Consider the following 22,881-nt stretch of genomic DNA (forward strand, 5'->3'; position numbering starts at 1 on the left):
GCCCACTGCCAATTTTGACACTCCAGGTTGCCAGTTGGCGGAAAACACAACCTATTGCATCAGTGGAAGCCAGCAAACAAACTGGGTCAGAGATCGCAGATTCCCAGACATAAAAAGCCTTGTCATCCATCCATCTAAAAAGCTCATGAGCAGAGGCATCTTATAGCATCGACAAATCAACTCTGTGTGAGACTCGTTGCCTTCCATTGTCAGTTGGGCTCGTTTTTGAAAAGCCCGTAAAAGTCCTGGCAGAAAGTGATGCATGAGGATGTAATGTATCGACGAATTATTAGTTTTCCGAAGTGTTGACAACTTAGTGTTGACTAATAATTTCTTATTTCGCTTTCTGCCAGGACGGGCTTTTTCCAAATAACGGAAGTGACGTCGACGTGCGGGTTAGCGATAGCATGAGCCATCAGGCAAGTGTTATTTAAATAAACTCCTGATGTACTTACAAACTTTCCAATGCCTCGTTTTATGAGTACAGAACCTATTTGTACTATACTGTAGAGGTTTGGTACCATTCTGGGCATTATTAGTGGGGTAATGTACGAGATACATCCTAGGATCCATTAGCGCCTGCACTAAGCCATCCGGCTGATATCTCTAAATAAGCTCTAACTTTAATAATGTTCGACCAAGGGAAAAAAGGCTTCGGGTGTTTGGCTCGAGGTCATGGTGCAAAGGACCCTAGGTTGATTTTACTCCGAACCATCCCTTTAAGTGCATTACACTAAACACTTTCATATGCATGTGACAAACATTTTTCTCATTACTGAAACACACCTAAAAATCCAAGAGAAACAACTGACCAGGTGCATTATGCATTACGCTTTCGCGGCAAAACCCCTCTTGACAGCTTATTTTGACAGAAGCGGATTCACGGGAGGATCAGAGAAGGCTGAGGTATGATTTACTGGTTCATACGGTGTGGAGCCGGAGGGGTCGCATCAGTTTGTTCCACTCTCCCTCCGCCTCAGGACGCATTAGACTGATTAGCCCGACGTTTGATAAACTGGGCCGTGATTGAACGATAACTCCATGCTTATTCCATGCTGGATCACTTTACACGAAACAAAAAGGTCAACACGCCTCCTCTAGATTATGCCGCCTCGCCTGCCACACGGCAACGACCTTTACAGCCAGGTCTTATTTTCATGAATACAATAATTTGTTTCTGAGAATGCGTTCCGAAGGCGAGGGCAAAGTTGCGCTGTCTGCCAGACAACATGTGACCACCACAGACGCACAACATATTCAGATCATGAGAGACTCTTAATAAGCATAGGAAGGATTGTATTAACATTTATTAAATTAATGATTACTTAATGAATAGTGTATTAGGTTATTTTATTTACATTATTTTGTTTATTTGCTAGTATTATTTGTTTACTGCACTGCATGCGTTTACTTTATTTCACTCATTCTGTTCCATTTCTAATTGTTTGCTGCATTTGGAATATTACATATTTTAATACATTACTTTCACTGACTTAATGGTTACTTCGCTTTGTGTTATTTTGTTTGTTTGCTAATATTACGTGTAGCCTATACTGCATTTTTACTGATGTTATTTTGCATTTGACTTTATTTTCTCATTTTAGTTTACTCCACTTTTATACCATAAATCTTTCACTTGTTAAAATTTCTCATTTATTTTTCAATATATTTACTTTTTAATATTACTGTAGTTGTCATTGTATGCTGCATTTTATCTCATTGTAAAGACTTTGGCCATACAAATGCTATTTTTATGGGTTTTTTTTTGGGTCATGCTAATAAAGCAACAGCAGTTGAAACTGAGATTACAGAGAGAAAGAAAAAGAGAGAGAGAGAGAGATGGAGAGAGAGAGAAATAGAGTGTCTCTCGTCCACATTGGAGTGTTTCAGTCTGTGTCTGAGGGTGTGTCCTTTTCTGAGTTCATTTAAGGACTCGAGCGGTTTTGCTGCATGTGTTCAACACCAGTTGCACCCTTATTCAGTGCATTCACTCCCTTACACACACTAATGTGCTTTTACAACCGCTAAAAACCTCTGGAAAAAAAGAGCCCTACTTCCAGCTGAAATAACAATGAGCTGAAAGCCACAACGTCTTTGTCCAATCAGATCGGGATGCATGCATTCACTAACATTCACTTACAAACTTTTAGTCTAACACAGACAGCAGAAACTGATATTGGGTAAATAGATTTTTATAAAAGCTTCTACTAACGAATAAAAGCAAATGTTTCTCCTTCTTTCTCACAGACACACACTTACACAGGTAAAACAAAGCATGTGAGACACAAGTGAAACACGTTGTCCCGTGTGAGCGTCTCCCAGCATGCTGTGCTTTCCCAACAGTGTGTGAGTGAGAAGGATTCACATCTTGGCTGAGTTAAACATCACATGCACACATGGCTTCTTCACTTCTGTATAGGCACAATACACACTCAGTCCAAACTTCACTGTGATTTACACAAACACACAGCTGGGACATTACTGTTATGCTGTAAATTTTCTTGTATCCATCACTACTATTTAAACGTTTGGGGTCAGTAAGGTTTTTTAAAGTTTTGTGATGTTTAACTTAATATCCTCACCAAGGCTGCATTTATTACATCAAAAATATTGTCAAATATTATTACAATTTAAAATACCCGTTTTCTATTTGAATATTGTTTTTATGTAATTTATTTTTGTGATCAAATCGGAATTTTCAGAGTCACAAGATCCTTCAGAAATCATTCTGATATGATGATTTGCTGCTCAAGAAACATTTATTATGATTAATCATGTCTGATTATCTGTCTCAAATAAATGAAGTTTCTATTCATCAAAGAATCCTGAAAAAATAAAATGCATTACTCTTTCCACAAAAATAGTTGATAATAATCAGAAATGTTTCTTGACCAGCAAATCATATTAGAATCATATTAGATAGATTTCTGAAGGATATGTGACACTGAAGACTGGAGTAATGATGCTGAAAATTCAGCTTTGTATCACTCAATAAGATTTTGTATCTACACATGCATATATACTGTAAACATATAATGTTTAAATAGGCTAGAAATGGATCCAGTGTCTAAAGCTTTACATCAACATCTGTCTGTGCTTCTTTCCTTCCCTCGTGCCATCCAGGGGTTCTTTCCGTCTCCACGTGTCCGACCATCAGCCCTTGAGCGTCGGAGTAAAAGCCGGAGGAGGACACAAACAGAGCAGCTTCTATTTAATGGAGCTCACATACGAAACAAATCAACATACAGACTCATAATCACGTCTACACTGTAATCAAAACAGCCCTTCTCTCTTTTTCATCTCACTTCAAAACAACACACACTCCCATGAGCTGAAATGTGAGACTCCTTCGGTTTGTTTGGATGATCTCAGCTAAGCTTTATAAAATGGAGAGTGAAAAGCCCTAAGCGACACTAAATTAGATCAGTTTGTGAATGAAAACTAGACAGCAGACAAACGGACCTCAACTCACATTCAGGAAAGACTATCCATCTGGATATGTGTCTGGATGAACTTACAAAATATGAACTTTTCGCATGTAATAGTGTCTTCAAAATAACCCGCAGGTATTCGGGTCATTCGGAGGAAACTTGCTTTTTCCATGACTTATTGAGATAATTATCAGGATGCTGAACTTCGTTACTTTATTTGCTTGACTTAACTCGAATGTGTCAAGCAAAGTTTGGAATAATTAAATTTTTAATTTTTTTTTAAAGAGGTCTCCTCTGCTCGACAAGGCTGCATTTAATTGATCAAAACAGTTATATTATTACAATTTAAAATAACGGTTTTCTATTTGAATATATTTCTTAAATGTCATTTATTCCTGTGATCAAAGCTGATTTTTCAGCATCAGTCTTCAGTGAAACATGATCCTTCAGAAATCATTCCAATATGCTGATTTGGTGACCAAGAAACAATGTTATTGAAAACAGTTGTGCTGCTTTAATTGAAATGTAACTTTGCATGTAACAGGATTGGAACAAAACATTCCTTCCATAAACACATGTGCAGCCTTAATTCATGAGTTTATGATTCGGAATGCATTTCTGTCCCAATGTAAGTGAACAACAGTTGTACATGACTCAGAAAGCACAGATGCTAAACGTCTCCTGGCGAATCTCAACAGACACATAAAGCGAGAAACGGCTACATTGACTTTTTTCTACAACAACAAGTGAATGAATCCGAGAAAGAAAGAAAGATATTTCATGTATTTGAAAGAAGTCTCTTATGCTCACCAAGGCTGCATTTATATACTCAAAAATACAGTAAAAACAGTAATATGGTGAAATATTATGACAATTTAAAATAAACTTTTTTTTATACATATAAAAAAATTACTTATTCCTATAATGCAAATCTGAATTTTCAGCATCATTACTGCAGTCTTCAGTGTCACATGATCCTTCAGAAATCATTCTAATATGATGATTTGCTGCTCAAGAAACATTTATTATGATCAATGTTGAAAACAGTTGTGCTGCTTCATATTTTTGTGGAAACCACTTGGCTGTCAGGATTATTCGATGAATAGAAAGTTTAAAGGAACCGTGTTTATTTGAAATAGAAATCTTTTGTAACCAGTGTTGGGGGTAATGTATTACAAGTAATGAGAGTTATGTAATCAGATTACTTTTTTCAAGTAACTACTACAGTAACGCATTGCTTTTAAATTAACACAAAATATCTGACTTATAAGTTAAACAAATGACTTGGTTTTCCCCTGTATTGACTGACAGCTCTCTTGTCCCCATGTTGAGAGCAATCATAAGTTCAGAGGCTTTGTGTGTGAACATGATGGTTATTGTAGTTCTAGAATAATGTGAGCATGCATTTACTCATCTCACTTGCACAAAAACAGATTCAGTAATCCTCGAAATGTATTAAAGCAGTCAAATGCAAAGTCAGAATAATATGCAAACCTGCAATGATTAAATGTTAAATAACACAAATATACTTTATGTATTTAATCTCACTTTATTAACCAATGTCTTTAGATGATCCAGTTCAACCATACTAATAATCCAAAATGACTTTTAACATTAAACATCACATTTAGTTTTTGTGCTTATTCATTTCACTTATGATGTAAAATGGCCTTTACATTGGCCAAATATAGAATTTCTTATTTAGTTAATATAGAACAAGCAAGCTCGAGTCCAGCCAAGGTGAGAAAAAAGTATTTTACTTTCCATTAGTTACTTTTAGTTGCTTTTTTAGGGAATAGCCTAGCGCATTATTGTAACACATTACTTTTAAAAGTAACTTTTTACTTAAAAATTTGAATGCATCCTTTACGAATAAAAGTATTAATTCTTTTAAGACCTCAAACTTTTGAAATATTGCAACTGTAATGTGCAAAAAGAAAAACGTAAGTAAGTGAGGAAGAATTGTGTTGTGGAAGAAAGGAAAGACAAATCTTCTATGCAGGAAAGAAAGTAAACCTGTAGAGTGTGTTGAGTTGTCCAGTATAGCTGTCAGCTGTCAGTGTGACACACAGGTGAGATGATGTGTTAGATTGACTTGAACTCTCACACACTGCACATCTGCTCCTGCTGTGAGTGATCACGCTGTTAACAGAACACCTGTGAGACACAGAAACACAGAGAATCAGTCACGCGATTAGCCCTGAACGCTCATCTCAGACCTAAACTAACTTTAGTCAACATCTCTTTCTTGACACATTATCTGAACAAACAGTAAAAAAAAAAAAAAAAAAAAAAAAGGATTATAAATGCAAAATAACTTTCTGGACTTCGCTAGCTGAATTAAACATGCGGCATGCTGACAACAAACATGATCCTGCAAAAAAAAAAAAAAAAACCTGCTAAAACCAGCTGGTCTTAGCTGGTTTTAGCTGATCTCAGCCTGATCAAGCTGGTGTTCAGCTCGTCTCCCAGCCTAAAACCAGCCTTTGAAACCAGACCAGGCTGCAAGACCAGCTAAGACCACACCAATTCACATATATTTATAAGAATACATTATTACTTCAGCTCTGTCTCATTTTGAGGTCTTTGTGCAGTCATTATACCATAAGTTTGTGTAAAAACACATGATTGATTTTTAAACTATACCATGTGGTTAAAACGTATATATTTTTGATGATATCATAATATGATCAAAAAAATACTTTTTTCTAAATTCAAAAGATTTTTTTAGGGTTTGCTGCCACCTTGTGTCTACATTGTGTCCTCACATTGGGACAAAATATTTTCAGCAACAGGTTACTCAGTATGTATGGATTTGGGAATTTCATTCAGAGGGTCTGTCAGTGGAAAAATTACCATTGCTTTATACAATATAACAAATAATAAACTTCACAGCATGCCAATGTATAATGTATACAATACCACATAAACTAAATGATAACAATATAATATAATATAATATAATATAATATAATATAATATAATATAATATAATATAATATAATATAATATAATATAATATAATATAATATAATAGGCTAATTATTAGAAATTAAATTATTAAATCAATGAAGTCAATTTTTTTTAATTGAATACAAATTACTCCTGTCAGTGGAACATTATCGTTAAAACACATAATACAGGAGGTATAACAATAAGTAAACATCACTGCATGCCAATATGATGTAGAACATATAATTATTATTAGATGAAATCATTAAATATGAAAACAATTATATTTATACAAATTGAGTACAAAGTTATGATCAAACCTGAATGTATTTTATTAAAACGTGGCAGTAGCCTATAAAAATAAAAAACTATAGCCATATATTCGAGATATTTTTGCTTAGACGCAAATATATAATATTTAAGTTAAGACAAGCGCTGCTGATGCATTGATTAACCTCCCCCAGATGAGACAAAGCTTAACGCCTAAACAAAGGAGTTATCCGAGCGCACCGGCATGAGCCCCACATGGCGCGACTGCGCATGCTCAGTGCCGGACAGACCGGTGTCCAGTCAGTGTCTGCTTACACTGATCAGATGCGTTTGCCTCATATGCTCCAGTCCCGTTAGTTACATTCCGTTTGCCTTCGCGTTATTATTGCCAAATCTGCGGGGTTGATGTGTTTAAACGCACACTGTAGATTTAAATCCAGACATTTATTCACTCTCATATTCCACCTGGGCTGCACTGCACCTGATGTCGGCATAGGCACGCGCTCGCAAGGTAAGACTGTGTGTGGCAAGTGCATTTTCTGCATCAGCTCCTGATTTCAGTCTAGATCTACGTACTTGTATTGTACATTTGCATGCAGTTAAATGCAAATGCGTTCACTGCAAAATGTCAAATCCAGTTAAATCGCTTTAATGGAGATTAGTCGTGTTCCCTGGAGTCATTCAGTGGCTCGTTTAAGGGGCCTTTAAGCTTGATATCACAGACGAATATTTAAAAGTTCCACAAATAGCTCTTCGTTTTCTAGTTCTTGAGAATACCATCTTGCACTACTGCTTTAAAGAACCCAGAATCAGAGGAACCTATAATGAACGCCAAGAACTTCTTTGGGAACACTTTATTCAGTGTCATTATTCGCCTACACGGTACATGTAGTTAGGCTAATATACTATATTATGCATAATTACATGCAATTAACCCTAAACCAAACCTCATCCTAACCCTTACTCTATAGTAAGTACATGTAGTTAATTATTATTACTCAGTACTTAAATAATTCCACTGTAATGTTGACACCTTAAAATAAAGGGTAGCCTACACTTTATTTTACAGTGTTATTGTTACAGGTGTTACATGTATAATAACTATAAATTATGCATAATTACATGCAACTAACCCTAAACCAAACCCTCATCCTAACATCTGACCCTATAGTACAGTAAGTATATGTAGTTAATTAGTATTAGTCTTTAAATGTGTAATTGGGTGGAAGACATATAAGCCTGAAAAAAGTTTTTATTTTTTACTTCAAATATTAGGCATAAAAAATATTGAGTTGTGTTGTACTGACTCTTGCTTTTCCCACAACATATGTGGTCTTTTAGATTTTGTATTTGTACTTGGATTTATTCACCAATTTGTTGCATTCGTGCCTAAAATTGTCATATGGTGTGACATAAAAGTTATTCTATATAAAATGAAAATGGGATATACTCTTCCTAATTAACTAACTTCAACATAAATAGTTTTCATTACTCTCTTAAGATTTAACATTTCTTTTTTGCAGATTCATTCGATTTTGTATTGTTTTTCTAAACCATCATGCAAAGTAAGTCATCTCTCCTCAGCCTTTCCAGATATTTTAGATTAATTATGTTAAACCCAGTTATACATCTATGAAAATGCTTGTGACTCTTGCTGATACTATTTCTCTTGTGTTCTGTTGACCTTTTTATGATTTATAATTAAGAAAGTATTTTTACTGGCACAATTCTGAATGTCACACCAAATTATATAGTGTCACGCTATATGATAAACTGCACCACTCCATAATTTGTCAATGCAAAAAACTGTATTTTATTTGCATTCAACATTCAATTAATTCAATTCAGTTAACATTAATCAAAAAACATACTAACATTGTTTTAAAACTTTTAAAATTATAAGAAACCCATAAATATGAGTAAATCAAACACCATCTCACTTCAATAACATTAAATTAAGTATAAAATTGAAAAGAAATACATTCATTGTATAGGTAATTTAATGATCACTATTAAACATTCACTATTATCATTGAATATGTTTTGAATACTTATTTATTTATCATTAAAAAAGGTGTATGTAATATTGTGTGACAAAAATATCATTTGGTGTGACTTAGAAAAACAGTCAAACCATATGATACAGTGTCACACCATATGACGTTTTGCTCAGTTAGGCTAATCTTTTGGTTAACTAAAAACAGCTAGCTTATACTTAGCATGTAAATTGCCACATGGCAGGAATGATTTTTAAGAATTAATAAGTAAAATTTGTATAAAAGTGTTTCATTTTTATGTAAATAATGTCACACCATAAGACACAAAACACTGACCACTAGTGAGCATGTCAGATACAGAGCTTTTTAATTAAAAATTAAAAAGCCAGAACTCAACTCTTGACCTTGCAAACCACTCCAGAGATGAAACTGCAACTTCCTGGTTGAGTGTGGACCTCTTCATCATAATGATATCCAAATTATTACCCGTTCAAAATATAGATTGCAGTGTCTCATCATATGAAGCCCATTTTGCGGACAAAATGTATTTGGCCAGAACTTGCTTTAAAATCATACACAGACATCAACACTTTCTGTGTCTGTTGAAATGGCCTAATTCTGTTACTTAAACTGTAAATCTATCAATTATTTATACTTTGCTGATATATATTGTCATATTAGTAAGGTCACACATATCCCGGACAGTCACACCACATGACAATTTTGATGTTTAGATAAAAATTTGAAGTAGAGGTCTTTATACACCAACTACAGTTATGGTATGCTGTAATAATATCTTGTCTGAGGAACAACATGAAGATTTATATTTTTTAAAAATACCCATTTTTATTAGGTTATGACATCATGGACGGGTAGAATTGCATGTCATGTCTCCCACCCAATTACACCGTAATACTGACACCTTAAAATAAAGTGTAACCAAATAAAGTGTAACCTTCTTTTTCTATCTCAAAAGAACCATGAATAGTAATCATTGTTACCTATAGCCATTTCTGCATGATCTGAGCTCATAAATAGACTTTAATTGACCTAATGCACTCAGATTGATTAACAAGTTAATTGTTAGTTATTGACAAATAACTAATAAATCTCACTTTGACCAGTTAATTGTCCACATATGTTTAGGTTATTTGACAATACATGTGTAGGCTACAGGGTAAATCTAACAGCAAAAAAACATTGAAGAACCTTTATTTTATTCTGTGGATATTTCTTTATTTCTGCGCATGTTCGTATTATTTCATATGCTCACTTCGGTTGCTCATATGAGTTATAATGATCAGACTGTTGGAAACAGCTGACTGCTGCAACTTATGGTTTCTTCGTTTCTGTTAAAGTTGTAGACCTCTCAGTGTAGGTTGCATTGGAAGCATCTGCTGGTGATAATAACCTTCATAGTGATCATCCCTTTGAGAGCTGCGGCCTCAGATGTGGGTCGCTGGGCAATTAAGCTCGTAGATCAAAAGGAATTAAAGCCTGACTGACAAATGCTCGTGAAACCTGCTGACACACGCGCACGGAGGCTTTTGTCTTCACTAGGGACTGACGGGAACTTTGCACTGTCCGGTGACATGTTTGTTTTAACAGAGCACCGTCTCTTCCGTTTCAGGGCTGGTTCACACAGATCGCGTTTTTGGGTTAAAAAACGTGAGACGCGGGCAGCGGAATGGGGGAAAACCGCAAGTTCTCGATTTTGTTGTGCGCGAGACGCCGCAAAAGACGCAAGCCCAATGGTCAAACGCATAGAAAAATAATTGAAATGCAAAAAACGCGTTGTGTGAAATCATAGTTGCAAAATCATCATTGCCAAGTGGCCTCAAAACATATTTTAAAACATGAGCATCATTTGTGGGTGAACTATCCCATTAAGGCCCGTTCACACCAAGGACGTAGGCCTAACTATAAAGATAACGATAAACGATATAGTTCTAAAAATCGTTCTCAGTATTAAAGAATAGCTAGAACGATAATGGCAAAGAGAAACGATATAGTTGGAATCACTTTCAGAACTTTTTTCCAAGCTGGTGAACGATAAACATTGATAGCCAATCAGAATCAATCCGGTTTCAGAGCTCGAGCATTTAAAGTGACAGTCAAGCACGCATCCTCGTTTTTGGTGTAAATGGGCCCTAAAGGGGTGGTTGATTATGATTTCACTTTTCTAACTTTAGTTAGTGTGTAATGTTGCTGTTTGAGCATAAACAACATCTGCAAAGTTACAATGCACAAAGTTCAAAGCAAAGGAAGATATTTGCTTTTAAAGAAATCGTTTTTTAAGGACTATAACAAACGGCTGGTAGGGACTAAATGACATTCCTCCCGGGTTAGTGACATCAATAACCCTGAAATCGACAAAAAAAACGCCCCGGGAACACACAAGTAGTGTTGAGAAGAGGAAGAGTTGTTGTAGTAGAGCACATGAGTCTGCTCAAGCTGTCGCATCCGACTTTTCAAATGCTAAACAGTACATAACACAAATGCAATAGCATGTCACTCTCTAGGCATCTTACAGCAGTACCCACACAAGCGATTTTATAGATTATCATGACAGAATATGCTAAATGAAGATAGTTAACACCACATCAGCAACATAAATTCATCAACTAACCATTCAGAAATGTCCGACTCCAGTTAACGTAAAAAGCAGAACAGTTTCTGACATTTTAGTGCTTGTCTGGAGCTGCTGCTCTTGAAGCCCTGCCCTCTGTGCCGGGAGCAGCAGCTCATTTGCATTTAAAGGGACACACACGAAACGTGTTTTTACTGACCTTCAAAAAGGGACAATTTTAACATGCTTTAAAAAATTATCTGTGGGGCATTTTGAGCTAAAACTTCACGTACACACTCTGGGGACATCAGATATTTATTTTACATATTGTAAAAAGGGGCATTGTACCACCCCTTTAAACATGAAAGAATAGCAGAGTTCATACCACAGCTTTAATGATAACGGCACAGAGAAACGATATAGTTGGAATCACTTTCAGAACGATTTTATCCAGCTGATGAATGATAAAAACATTGACAGCCAATCAGAATCCATCCTGCTGTAACGTGCTCGAGCATTTAAAGCTAATACAGTTATCGTTATAGTTATGTTCCTGGTGTGAATGGGTTTTAGGTACAAAACGAAATACTGAACATTTCCATTTTTATTTTACTTTTCAACTATAGAAAACACAAAACAATTCTTAAAACAGCAAAAAAATTATAAAATATCAAACCAACTTTTTGGGAAACAGAAATGACAATTAATAAATTGTATAAAAAGACAACATAAAACACATAACAATGTTCTGAAAACACAGTTCAACCTTCATAGTCTGAATGCATGCTGATGTGTTTTTATGTTCATTATATTTACTCAACTTTAGTTGGGAGGATAGAATCACAAACAAACAATATCCTAATTCAAGAGTTAAACTACTAACCATGATGTAAAACCACAGACAAAACACACATTTGTGTTACTAGACTTGTCAGTTACTGAGATAAAGACCTTGTGTGTGACAACTATCCCTGCATGGTCTTCCCTGAAAATGAAGAGTTAAGTATTGTGTGACTGAGTTTGTTTGTGAAACATGTTCATAATTAATGTAACTGTGTGAATCCGAGGAGAACTGACTTCATACATCCACAAAACTCAGCTGATTCAAAGACATTGAGCAAAAATGATGAAAAAAAAAGTGAAGAGAAAAGATCCTGCAGCATTTCAGCAACACTTGATTTGAATATTTTCCGTCAAATGCATTGACATTCAGACATTTTAAGCATGACTTTAGTCTCATGTTTTGGGAACACCATATATAATATGCATACAACAATGTATATGTGCAGGAATATGTATTGTTTCTTTCATTTGTTAGAAAATAGAACTATTTTCTTATGCAAAAAAAACAAAACAAAAAAAACAATCAAGTTTAAACTGATATTCTGTAACAACAAGTATTTTTACCACAGCTTATTCTCTCACTGCTTTGCTGGCATATTTTTCTTTCGTGTTATATTAAATTCAGGCCCAGTACCGTACACAGCTGTCCTGTTTTCCTTCGGTGTAAAACGATAGGGCTGCTAAATAAAGCATGGGAGACGAGCTGATTATGTAACGACACTGGTGAACTGTGACCCAAATTATTCTGCTTACCTGGCACTCAGGTGTGGAACATGATTTAGTTTTGACTTGATGATTTACATACAGTCTTGAAAAAACAGTGACACCCACTTCTCTGTATGTCTTTATGTCTTTCAATCTGGAAAAAAAATCCATACATAAAAAACACAAACACATAATTATTTATATTTTAGCATGCTATTACCACGGCTGTTAAAGTTAACAAACTAAAACCATAAAAAACTTTTTCTAAAACCTTTATATATAATGCATGAATAATTGTAACCACATTTATAAGTAAAATACATTATGTTACACCATTAGAAAGTATAATGCGTTCAGATTTAACAAGAAATCTGCAAATATTATAACGCATTTTAACTTTGGTTAAAATTATTTATGCATTATACACAAAAGGCTTTAAGTAAAGTGTTACCAAAATAATTTGTGTTACTTGAAATAAAATAATCTATAAAAAACATTTTAATTAACTTCAACTTCAAGCACTGAAATAACTAAAACTAAATGAATAAAAACTATATAGACATATAAAAAAAACTTTGAAAAATGTTTTTAACTGAAAACTATAATAGTATCTCAAGATACTAAAATAACACTGACTATTACCCATCATACATTTTAGATCAGTTATTGTGTAACAGAATCTTATTACAGCACATTAATGTGGCACAATGTGATCAGCAATCAAAATCCAATATTCAGTCTTGTGAAAGGATCTTTGTATGACTCGCTGTCCTGAAGGAATTCATGTCATATTGTGCAAGGAAAATCACTTTTAAACTGCCTCTATTCTGTTTGTTCCTTCACAGGACAATCATCTTAGAACTAGAGCCATGGAGACAGTCGTTCACTTCATGAATGACTCTGTAGAGTTTTATAAATGGAGCCTTACCATAGCAGGTGAGAAGATTTTGAGATAGCAATATAGAAGAATATTAAAACCCAGCAAACGGAATATGAATTCCTGAACTGAAGGTTGTTTTATGTGTTTGATTCTCAGACAAGCGCGTGGAGAAATGGCCGATGATGTCATCGCCGCTCCCCACCCTGGGGATCAGCGTTCTCTACCTGCTGTTCCTGTGGGCCGGACCCCTTTACATGCAGAACCGCGAGCCTTTCCAGCTCCGAAAAACCCTCATCGTGTACAACTTCAGCATGGTGCTGCTAAACTTCTACATCTGCAAAGAGGTCTGTTCAGCTCCTTCTTGTCAACCAATCAGGCATCACGGGTGATGCGATAGGATTTTTCAAATGGTAATAATAAATACTATAATAAAAAATACTCTGCATTATGCATTAACTTGCAAAAGACTGAAATCACGGCATTCTGTTTGTGTTTCTTACAAAAATAAGCAGCATTGCAAAGAAATTGGATATACACGAGAGGCGGTTTGCTTTTCACTTGCATTCTGAGTGGAAGGCAACTTTACTTTCTATACTGTGACAAAAAAATTATTTTCTTCATCAAAAGACTTAAACATCCTTAAAACAAGATAAATATAGTGTTTTCAGATAATATAATAATATAATATTGAATTACGTAACATTTATGTTTCTTATAAGTGTTTTAGGCAATAATTGTTTTAAGGATACACCTCATATATTTATGCTTAAAAAATTGCTAATGAAATTGATTTTGCATGAAAAGTGCACACATATATAATATATACTGATATAAAATAGATTTACAGTCGTGGCCTAAAGTGATATTTGTTAATTATTACCCTACAAGAACAAAACACTAAACTTGGATAAGGTATTTATCTGACAAAATTATTTGGCAAAAAAGGCAAACTACAGCTGAAAATGAAAGGAAAATAAGTGAAAAATGCATTAAAAAATGCATACAAACAACATAATCAGTTGTTAAAATTGCATTAGTTCATAATTTCTCTGTATGGCAGCCTGGCCAGAAATTATGTCTGCACATTTTGTAATGTTTCATTGCATTATTATCACAAATAAACTTGCATATTGTTGCCCTACTGTTGGTTTGATTGCTTCGATTGCTCTCCTCATTTGGATAAAAGCGTCTGCTAAATGATAAAACAATTGACTCCAAGAACAACTACCCAATGCTGACAAAATCTTTAACACATTTTAAATAATATTTGAATAAAGGGTGAAGATGTCAATTTCCAAAGGCAAGACATCACTTTTGTCCACTACTGTATATAAAAAAAAAAAAAAAAAAAAAAAAATATATATATATATATATATATATATATATATATATATATATATATATATATATATATATATATATATATATAAGAAAATAAATACAAATATTTCTTTGTAAAAAATTATGAAAAAATGCTATTCATAATATAATATAATATAATATAATATAATATAATATAATATAATATAATATAATATAATATAATATAATATAATATAATATAATATAGGAAATGTCAACTTCCCAGCTACAGTGTGCAACAATCCTGGGGGTGTTCATTAGGATTTTATATTCACACATAAAGTGTTGAAAAGTGAAAAAAGAAATAGTACTGCAGTGATTTCAGCCCAACAATAGTGCAATAGTGTACAGACAGACCACAGACAGGTCAGACGTTTTGGCACTAGATCAAAAATAAATTGTGACATATTTGACTTCTTACACAGAGTTGCTTGTTTCGTAAGTTTTCTGCAACAAACAAAAAATATGCAATGAAAGGACACAGACCTGCACTTATCTGCATTAAAAGCACAAGGAATAAACTGTGGCAAATCAACCAGTCCATCACATACAGACTTCACCTTTAACCTTTCATTGAGCACATATTAATAATAATGAATAATGTCAATGTTTTTCTCTCTAGCTGCTCTTGGGCTCCAGAGCGGCCGGATACAGCTACCTCTGCCAGCCCGTCAACTACTCCAATGATGTTAATGAAGTCAGGGTAAGAAATACTAGATGCCCACATACTGCTACTGTTTATAAAGCTAATGACTATACAGACTAACTAAAAAAATCAAAAAAATCCAGCTTGAAGCCAAGATCTTGTAGACCTTTAGCACTAGAGGGTATTTAACAGCTGTAAGGAAAAGGGAGAAAGTTGAGGAGAGGCTTAACTGGAATGCAGAATCCCAGGATACCACTGTCTCTGACGTCGGTTAGAGTTTCCTCATGCTGTTATCTTGGCATTCATCATCACCCTCATTGGCAAGCTTGGTTTCCCTGGTGACATGAGGACAGAGATGAGGTCAGGAGTTCCTCCACCTGTAGGCCACTCCTCCATCTTCAGGACTCTTGCTAACAGTGTCCCTAAAGAGCAAATTCATTCAAATGAGTCATTTTATACCTTTATCTAAAGTGACTTTAAGACACTCATTAGGCGAACAGTCGCACTGGAGTAAGCTTAGGTCATGTGACTTGATCAAAATGGTTATGGTAGTTATGGATCACCCCTTGTGTTTACTCCTACAAACATTTGTTTACCAGATAGATACAGTTCTTAGATGATGGATGGATGGATGGACGGACGGACAGATAGATAGATGGATAGATGGACAGACAGATAGATAGATAGATAGATAGATAGATAGATAGATAGATAGATAGATAGATAGATAGATAGATAGATAGATAGATAGATAGATAGATAGATAGACAGATAGACGGATAGACGGACAGACAGATAGATAGATAGATAGATAGATAGATAGATAGATAGATAGATAGATAGATAGATAGATAGATAGATAGATAGATAGATAGATAGATAGATAGATAGATAGATAGATAGATAGACGGATAGACGGACAGATGGACAGATGGATAGATGGATGGATAGATAGATAGATAGATAGATAGATAGATAGATAGATAGATAGACAGATAGATAGATAGATAGATAGATAGATAGATAGATAGATAGATAGATAGATAGATAGATAGATAGATAGATAGATAGATAGATAGATAGATAGATAGATAGACGGATAGACGGACAGATAGATAGATAGATAGATAGACGGATAGACGGACAGATAGATAGATGGATAGATGGACAGATAGATAGATAGATAGATAGATAGATAGATAGATAGATAGATAGATAGATAGATAGATAGATAGATAGATAGATAGATAGATAGATAGATAGATAGATAGATAGATAGATAGATAGATAGATGGATAGATGGACAGGTAGATATATAGATAGATAGGATAGATGGATGGACAGATAGGCATAGATAGATAGATAGATAGATAGATAGATAGATAGATAGATAGATAGATAGATAGATAGATAGATAGATAGATAGATAGATAGATAGATAGACGGATAGATGGACAGGTAGATATATAGATAGATAGGATAGATGGATGGACAGATAGGCATAGATAGATAGATAGATAGATAGATAGATAGATAGATAGATAGATAGATAGATAGATAGATAGATAGATAGATAGATAGATAGATAGATAGATAGATAGATAGATAGATAGATAGATAGATAGATAGATAGATAGATAGATAGATGAACACGGTTCAAGCTTCAGTTAAAATCTGCCTTCGTTATATTGTTAACTTTGTCTGAATGCATGTTGATGTGTTTTTAATGTTCATTACTGGATGACAGATGTCTAGTGTCACTGAGACTAGTGGTGTTCCTGCAGATAGCGTCGGCTCTGTGGTGGTACTACATCTCTAAGGGAGTGGAGTTTCTGGACACAGTGTTCTTCATCATGAGGAAGAAGTTTAACCAGGTCAGCTTCCTGCACGTCTATCACCACTGCACCATGTTCATCCTGTGGTGGATCGGCATCAAGTGGGTCCCCGGCGGACAGTGTGAGTTACATTATTCATTACATAGACCTAAATGTACCTAAATTGCTTCTATTGTTGCTAAATTAAGCCAATTGTGATTATTATAGACTTAGCTAAGCCTATATTAAGCCTAAACCTAAAATGAAGCCAAAATACGTTGTATAATTGAACAAAGATATGATAGTCTCTTTATAAAGCATTTGTCACTTGTAATTTTGGACAGTTGTTTTTCTGTTTTTCTAACTTTTGAGGACACAAACATTTTATGGCTAAATATGGTGATACGCACGCACACACGCACGCACGCACGCACGCACACACACACACACACACACACACACACACACACACACACTCTCTCTCGTACAGCTCTCTTTGTGAAGACATTCATTCAACTAATCACATTCACATCCATCACAACTAAGAGCCAAACCCGAACACTTACCCTAAACCTACCCTTAACCTAATGATAATAACCTTATCCCTAAAAACCAAGACTTAGCCCTCAAACAGGCCTTTAAAATTATCTCAGAAATTGAGGATTGGCCCAAATGACCTCACTTTATTCACTTTGTCCTCACTCCGCTGGTCTAAAACTCAAACTGGTCCTCACAAAGATACCTATGTTTGTGAACATTTATTTGAATATACTAATATATATATACACACATAAATACACACACTCACACACACACATATCTATAGGAAGTACTTACTTTCCTCAAATTGTTGTTAATGGTGAGACGCATGAGAACCATTTACAGAAAATTCTTGGCTTTTTATGTGCTTTTTGGGGCTTGACCAAGAGGAAGGAAGAGGAGATTTGAGGAAATGGGAGGAAAGGTTAGGGGAGCTTAGGAGGTGTGGAAGGGAGTACAGATGGTCAGAGGGTAATAAGGAGGAAAGGGTGAACAAAGGTTAATGATCTGAGGATTGCGTTTAGATGATTGGATGTTGTAATCTTGTGTCTCAACAAATGCTGGTGACATTTCCAGAATATTTGATATTCAGCGCTTGATGTGAACTTAAGCAATATAAAAGTATGTGGCTCCTCATGCATCTTGAAGCAATTTACCTCATTCATGAAACTCGATCAGAATGGATTTATGTGGATCAAAAATTTCCACATGAATTAATGAAAATGAATTTTGTTCGTGATCCATGAAAGAGTCTAATTTTTCCAAAAAATAAACCATCTTACTGTATCATAATCCTGAAACGTAATCAATATTTTGTTGGACCAACATATGTTTTGATGTTATAAATCTCCTTTCTTCTTCACAGCTTTCTTTGGAGCTACAATTAACGCAGGCATTCATGTGCTGATGTACGGCTACTACGGCTTGGCAGCGTTCGGACCAAAGATCCAGAAGTACCTGTGGTGGAAGAAATACCTCACTATTATTCAGATGGTAAATACACACTCCACATCACTCTTAGCTCCTCAAAGTGCAATATTAAAGAACAATGATTTGACTGGCTGAAATACAACTGTGCATGGACTCAACTGATTTGTCCTGCTATTAGTTTTCACAGCTCAAGATACACAGTTCAGATGTTTAAATTTCAAATCTATTTTGGTAAATAAGCTGGATTTTAAATCCCCCTGTAGTCAATAATTGTATCCCTTAAAACTCATCTTTGATCACCAAAATGACATATTTAAACGTTTTTTCTTTGAAAAAAAAAAATCCATCATGCCTTAAAATAGCTTGATTGTAACTACACCATTGCCTCATTTAGTATACGCGGTTCTATGAATATGCAAATTAGCCCCGCCTTCACTCACTCAGTTCAGAGATCCACTCGTTGACGATCACACGTCGATCTGATTGGTTACAAGGTAGTTTGTGACGTCAGAAACACCAGCGCTTTCAAACCGTGTTTTTGAGACTGTTTTTGGTTGACTTAAATATTTTGTACATGGTTTGTCTAAAAGCATATTAAAAACACCACATACACATATAAACAACTTTAAAAGCTTGATTTTCACCACAGGGGGGCTTTACATTTTTTAATTAATCATTGCAATCATAAGCACACTGATTTGTAGTTCAAATAGTTTTACTGCACATGTTTTTCTTCTAGTTATTAATTTACCTATAGCTGCTAATGAATCAAAAGTAGCCTATCGCACATTCTAAGAAATTAGCTTTTTCCACGTTGCAAAATAAGGTGAATATAGTGATTGTGTTCAAACTAAAGTGGTAAAATACCATTAACCAGACAGAACATCTCTTGGTGAGTACAAATTGTCATTTTATGATTTTGTTTGACACCTCAAAGCTCTTCTAGGCTACTTAAAGCAATCAAAGTCTTCACAGTTTCTGTTACACACCTGTTTGCTGTGTGTTTAGATTCAGTTCCACGTCACCATTGGCCATGCCACACACTCGCTCTACACGGACTGCCCGTTCCCGGCCTGGATGCAGTGGGCTCTGATTGGCTACGCCGTCACGTTCATCATTCTGTTCGCCAACTTCTACTACCAGACCTACCGCCGCCAGCCACGGCTCAAGTCAGCCAAATCTTCTGTCAACGGGGTGTCCACAGCAGCCAATGGCACCAGTAAGGCACCGGAGGTCACGGAAAACGGAAAGAAACAAAAGAAAGGAAAAGGAAAACATGACTGAAAAGGAACACAGAAACACTGGGTCTCATGGGGTTCAAAAATTCCCATGTAATCTCAACCATTACAGACTGTTTAGTCATTGTAAAAATGAAATTGGTCTTTGTTTTGGTTAACTTGCTCATTGTCTTTCAAACTAGGGACAACGCAACCAATTCTGTGTGATGTCACTTTCTTTTCACTTTCATCTGCTGATGTTTAGGCTACTTGTGTAAATGTTATAATCTAAAATGTCCATTGTGGCATGCCGAATCTGAACGGCAAACTACCTTGAGATGTTCATTTCTCATCACAGAATGACAGATACCTATGCTTTTTCACTGAAACACAAACTCAGCTGATTCTTAGTTTTGATCTCATATATAGGCAGCTGATGAAAGATTCTTACACAAATGGCTCATCTGGATGCTTCACATGTCCTTCATCTGGTCTCAGTGGCAGCCAGTTTTCTTCACACTCTTGAATGCTGAAACAAGTGATATGGAGTCATTCAAGACGCAAGACTGAATCATAACACATGCGAATAATCACGCAAATTCCACAATTTTTTTAATAGCTATAATTATTGTCTGTTTGAATCTTTATTCGTAGTGAAACAGTGGTGTTTAAGGACTCTGGTGACCGCTATTACAAATAGGCGATTTTTAAAGGGCCAATACAATTCTACCAAAGAAAATCACTTTATATTTGGTGGGTTTATACTTTTGCATTAGATATGTTTCAATTAATTTTCCTGAACTAAACGAGTTCCTGAGAATGCATGCAGTAATGATGGGATCATGGCTTTATACTCAGGTAGTTTTACATGTTTTTGTTCACATGTAAATTTAGACACATATACTGCATACACACACTCACACACACACGTGTCCTTAATATCTATTGCTTTGTGCATGTAGCTTTTTAAGTTTTTGCAAAAGTCATATTGCATTACAATTACACTAATTCTGCTTTTTGTTCCCTTTTATAAACAAAATTCCCTATTAATAAAATCCCACAATTAAAAAGAACAGGTAGACAACTCTCGAAACGTGCTATTTATGCGGTATATTTTCTGTATGAATGAATACTCTTAAGTTCACTCGGGAAGTACGCAGGCTGTTTGTGATCTGCATATTGTCATTTTAAGACATTCTTCTCCGAAAATGTAGTCCTAACTCTACCCATAACTTATCCCTAAAATCAGAGGGAAATGATAGGTGGATAACACTGATGTAGAAGCACCTAACCCTGGTTGTAAGCCTAAACTTTTCCTTCAAATCTGATTGGTCGATTGAAATGTTGTTCCGAGATCAGCAAAGACAGTTGATCCAGGATAATGTTGTACTTTGGTGAATGTTCATCGTGTACAGCTTCAATGTTTCTCTTATAATAAACGATTATACCAAATGATACAAAACTGAATGAAATAAACAGGATATCAACCTCATTTTCTGTCTTGTCTCACTCTCTCTCTTCGTGTATGTTGGCCTACTACTCAATTGCTAACAAATTACTCATCTTTTGCAAATAAAAGCATTACTATTATTAGTTCACGCCTCAATTTTAAGCATTAAGGGCCATTTACACCAAGGATGATAACTATAACGATAATAAAGTTTGGATAGCTACTATAAAGATAACGAGCTATAACTATAAACGACACAGAGGAACGTTGGAGTCACTTTGAAAACAATAAAACATTGACAGCCAATCAGAATCCACCCTATTTAACGAGCTAGAGCAAATGACAGACGACATTACTGCAGCACACGATTATAATAAACAGAACATTATCATACGTTGGTGTCATGGACACTAAAGGGATATTAGACTCACCCTCATGTCGTTCCAAACCCGTAAGCCTTTCGAAAGTTCATCTTCGGAACACAAATGAAGATCTTTTTTATGAAATCTGAGAGCTTTCTGTCCCTCAATTGACAGCTACGCAACTACCACTTTAAGTTTAAGAGATTGTAAAACTAATCCATGAATTGAGCGGTTTAGTACAAATTTCAATCGCTTTATATGATGAACAGATGGAATTTAGGCTTTTATTCACATATAAACATTTATCAACTCACATAAGTTGTGGTAAATGGAAGCTCAAGCATGTTCGCTTGATGTGCGAGAACCAATGAGGTTCATTCTTCTGTTACGCATCACGTTTGAGCTTCAGCAAGAACCAATGAGGTTCATTCTCATGTTACGCAGGACGTTTGAGCTTCAGCAAGAACCAATGAGGTTCATTCTCATGTTACGCAGCGCGCTTGAGCTTCAGCAAGAACCGATGAGGTTAATTCTCGTGTTACGCAGCACGTTTGAGCTTCTGCCCGAACCAATGAGGTTCAATCTCGTGTTACGTAGCACGTTTGAGCTTCTGCACGAACCAATGAGGTTCATTCTCATGTTACGCAGGACGTTTGAGCTTCAGCAAGAACCAATGAGGTTCATTCTCATGTTACGCATCACGTTTGATCTTCGGCAAGAACCAATGAGGTTAATTCTCGTGTTACGCAGCACGTTTGAGCTTCTGCCCGAACCAATGAGGTTCAATCTCGTGTTACGTAGCACGTTTGAGCTTCTGCACGAACCAATGAGGTTCAATCTCGTGTTACGCAGCACGTTTGAGCTTCTGCACGAACCAATGAGGTTCAATCTCGTGTTACGCATCACGTTTGAG

At 35.4% G+C, this 22,881-nt stretch overlaps 1 protein-coding gene across 2 annotated transcripts; it reads left to right on the top strand.

The window, feature by feature from the left end:
- Window positions 1–6,899: 6,899 nt before the first annotated feature.
- Window positions 6,900–21,647, top strand: elovl4b (ELOVL fatty acid elongase 4b). 2 transcript variants are annotated; one of them, XM_081387264.1, is made up of 8 exons: window positions 6,900–7,164; window positions 8,177–8,218; window positions 13,613–13,703; window positions 13,804–13,991; window positions 15,632–15,712; window positions 17,440–17,611; window positions 18,875–19,002; window positions 19,948–21,647. In XM_081387264.1, exons 3-8 carry the CDS (start codon window positions 13,637–13,639, stop codon window positions 20,221–20,223), a joined length of 912 nt encoding a protein of 303 aa, XP_081243390.1. In that variant the 5' UTR covers window positions 6,900–7,164; window positions 8,177–8,218; window positions 13,613–13,636; the 3' UTR covers window positions 20,224–21,647. The 2 variants fall into 2 exon arrangements, with proteins under 2 accessions (XP_081243390.1, XP_081243389.1); XM_081387263.1 differs by lacking the exon at window positions 8,177–8,218.
- The last annotated feature ends 1,234 nt before the right edge of the window (window positions 21,648–22,881 follow it).

The sequence above is a fragment of the Scardinius erythrophthalmus genome, assembly GCF_964197995.2.
Source record: "Scardinius erythrophthalmus genome assembly, chromosome: 15".
Taxonomy (NCBI): domain Eukaryota; kingdom Metazoa; phylum Chordata; class Actinopteri; order Cypriniformes; family Leuciscidae; genus Scardinius; species Scardinius erythrophthalmus.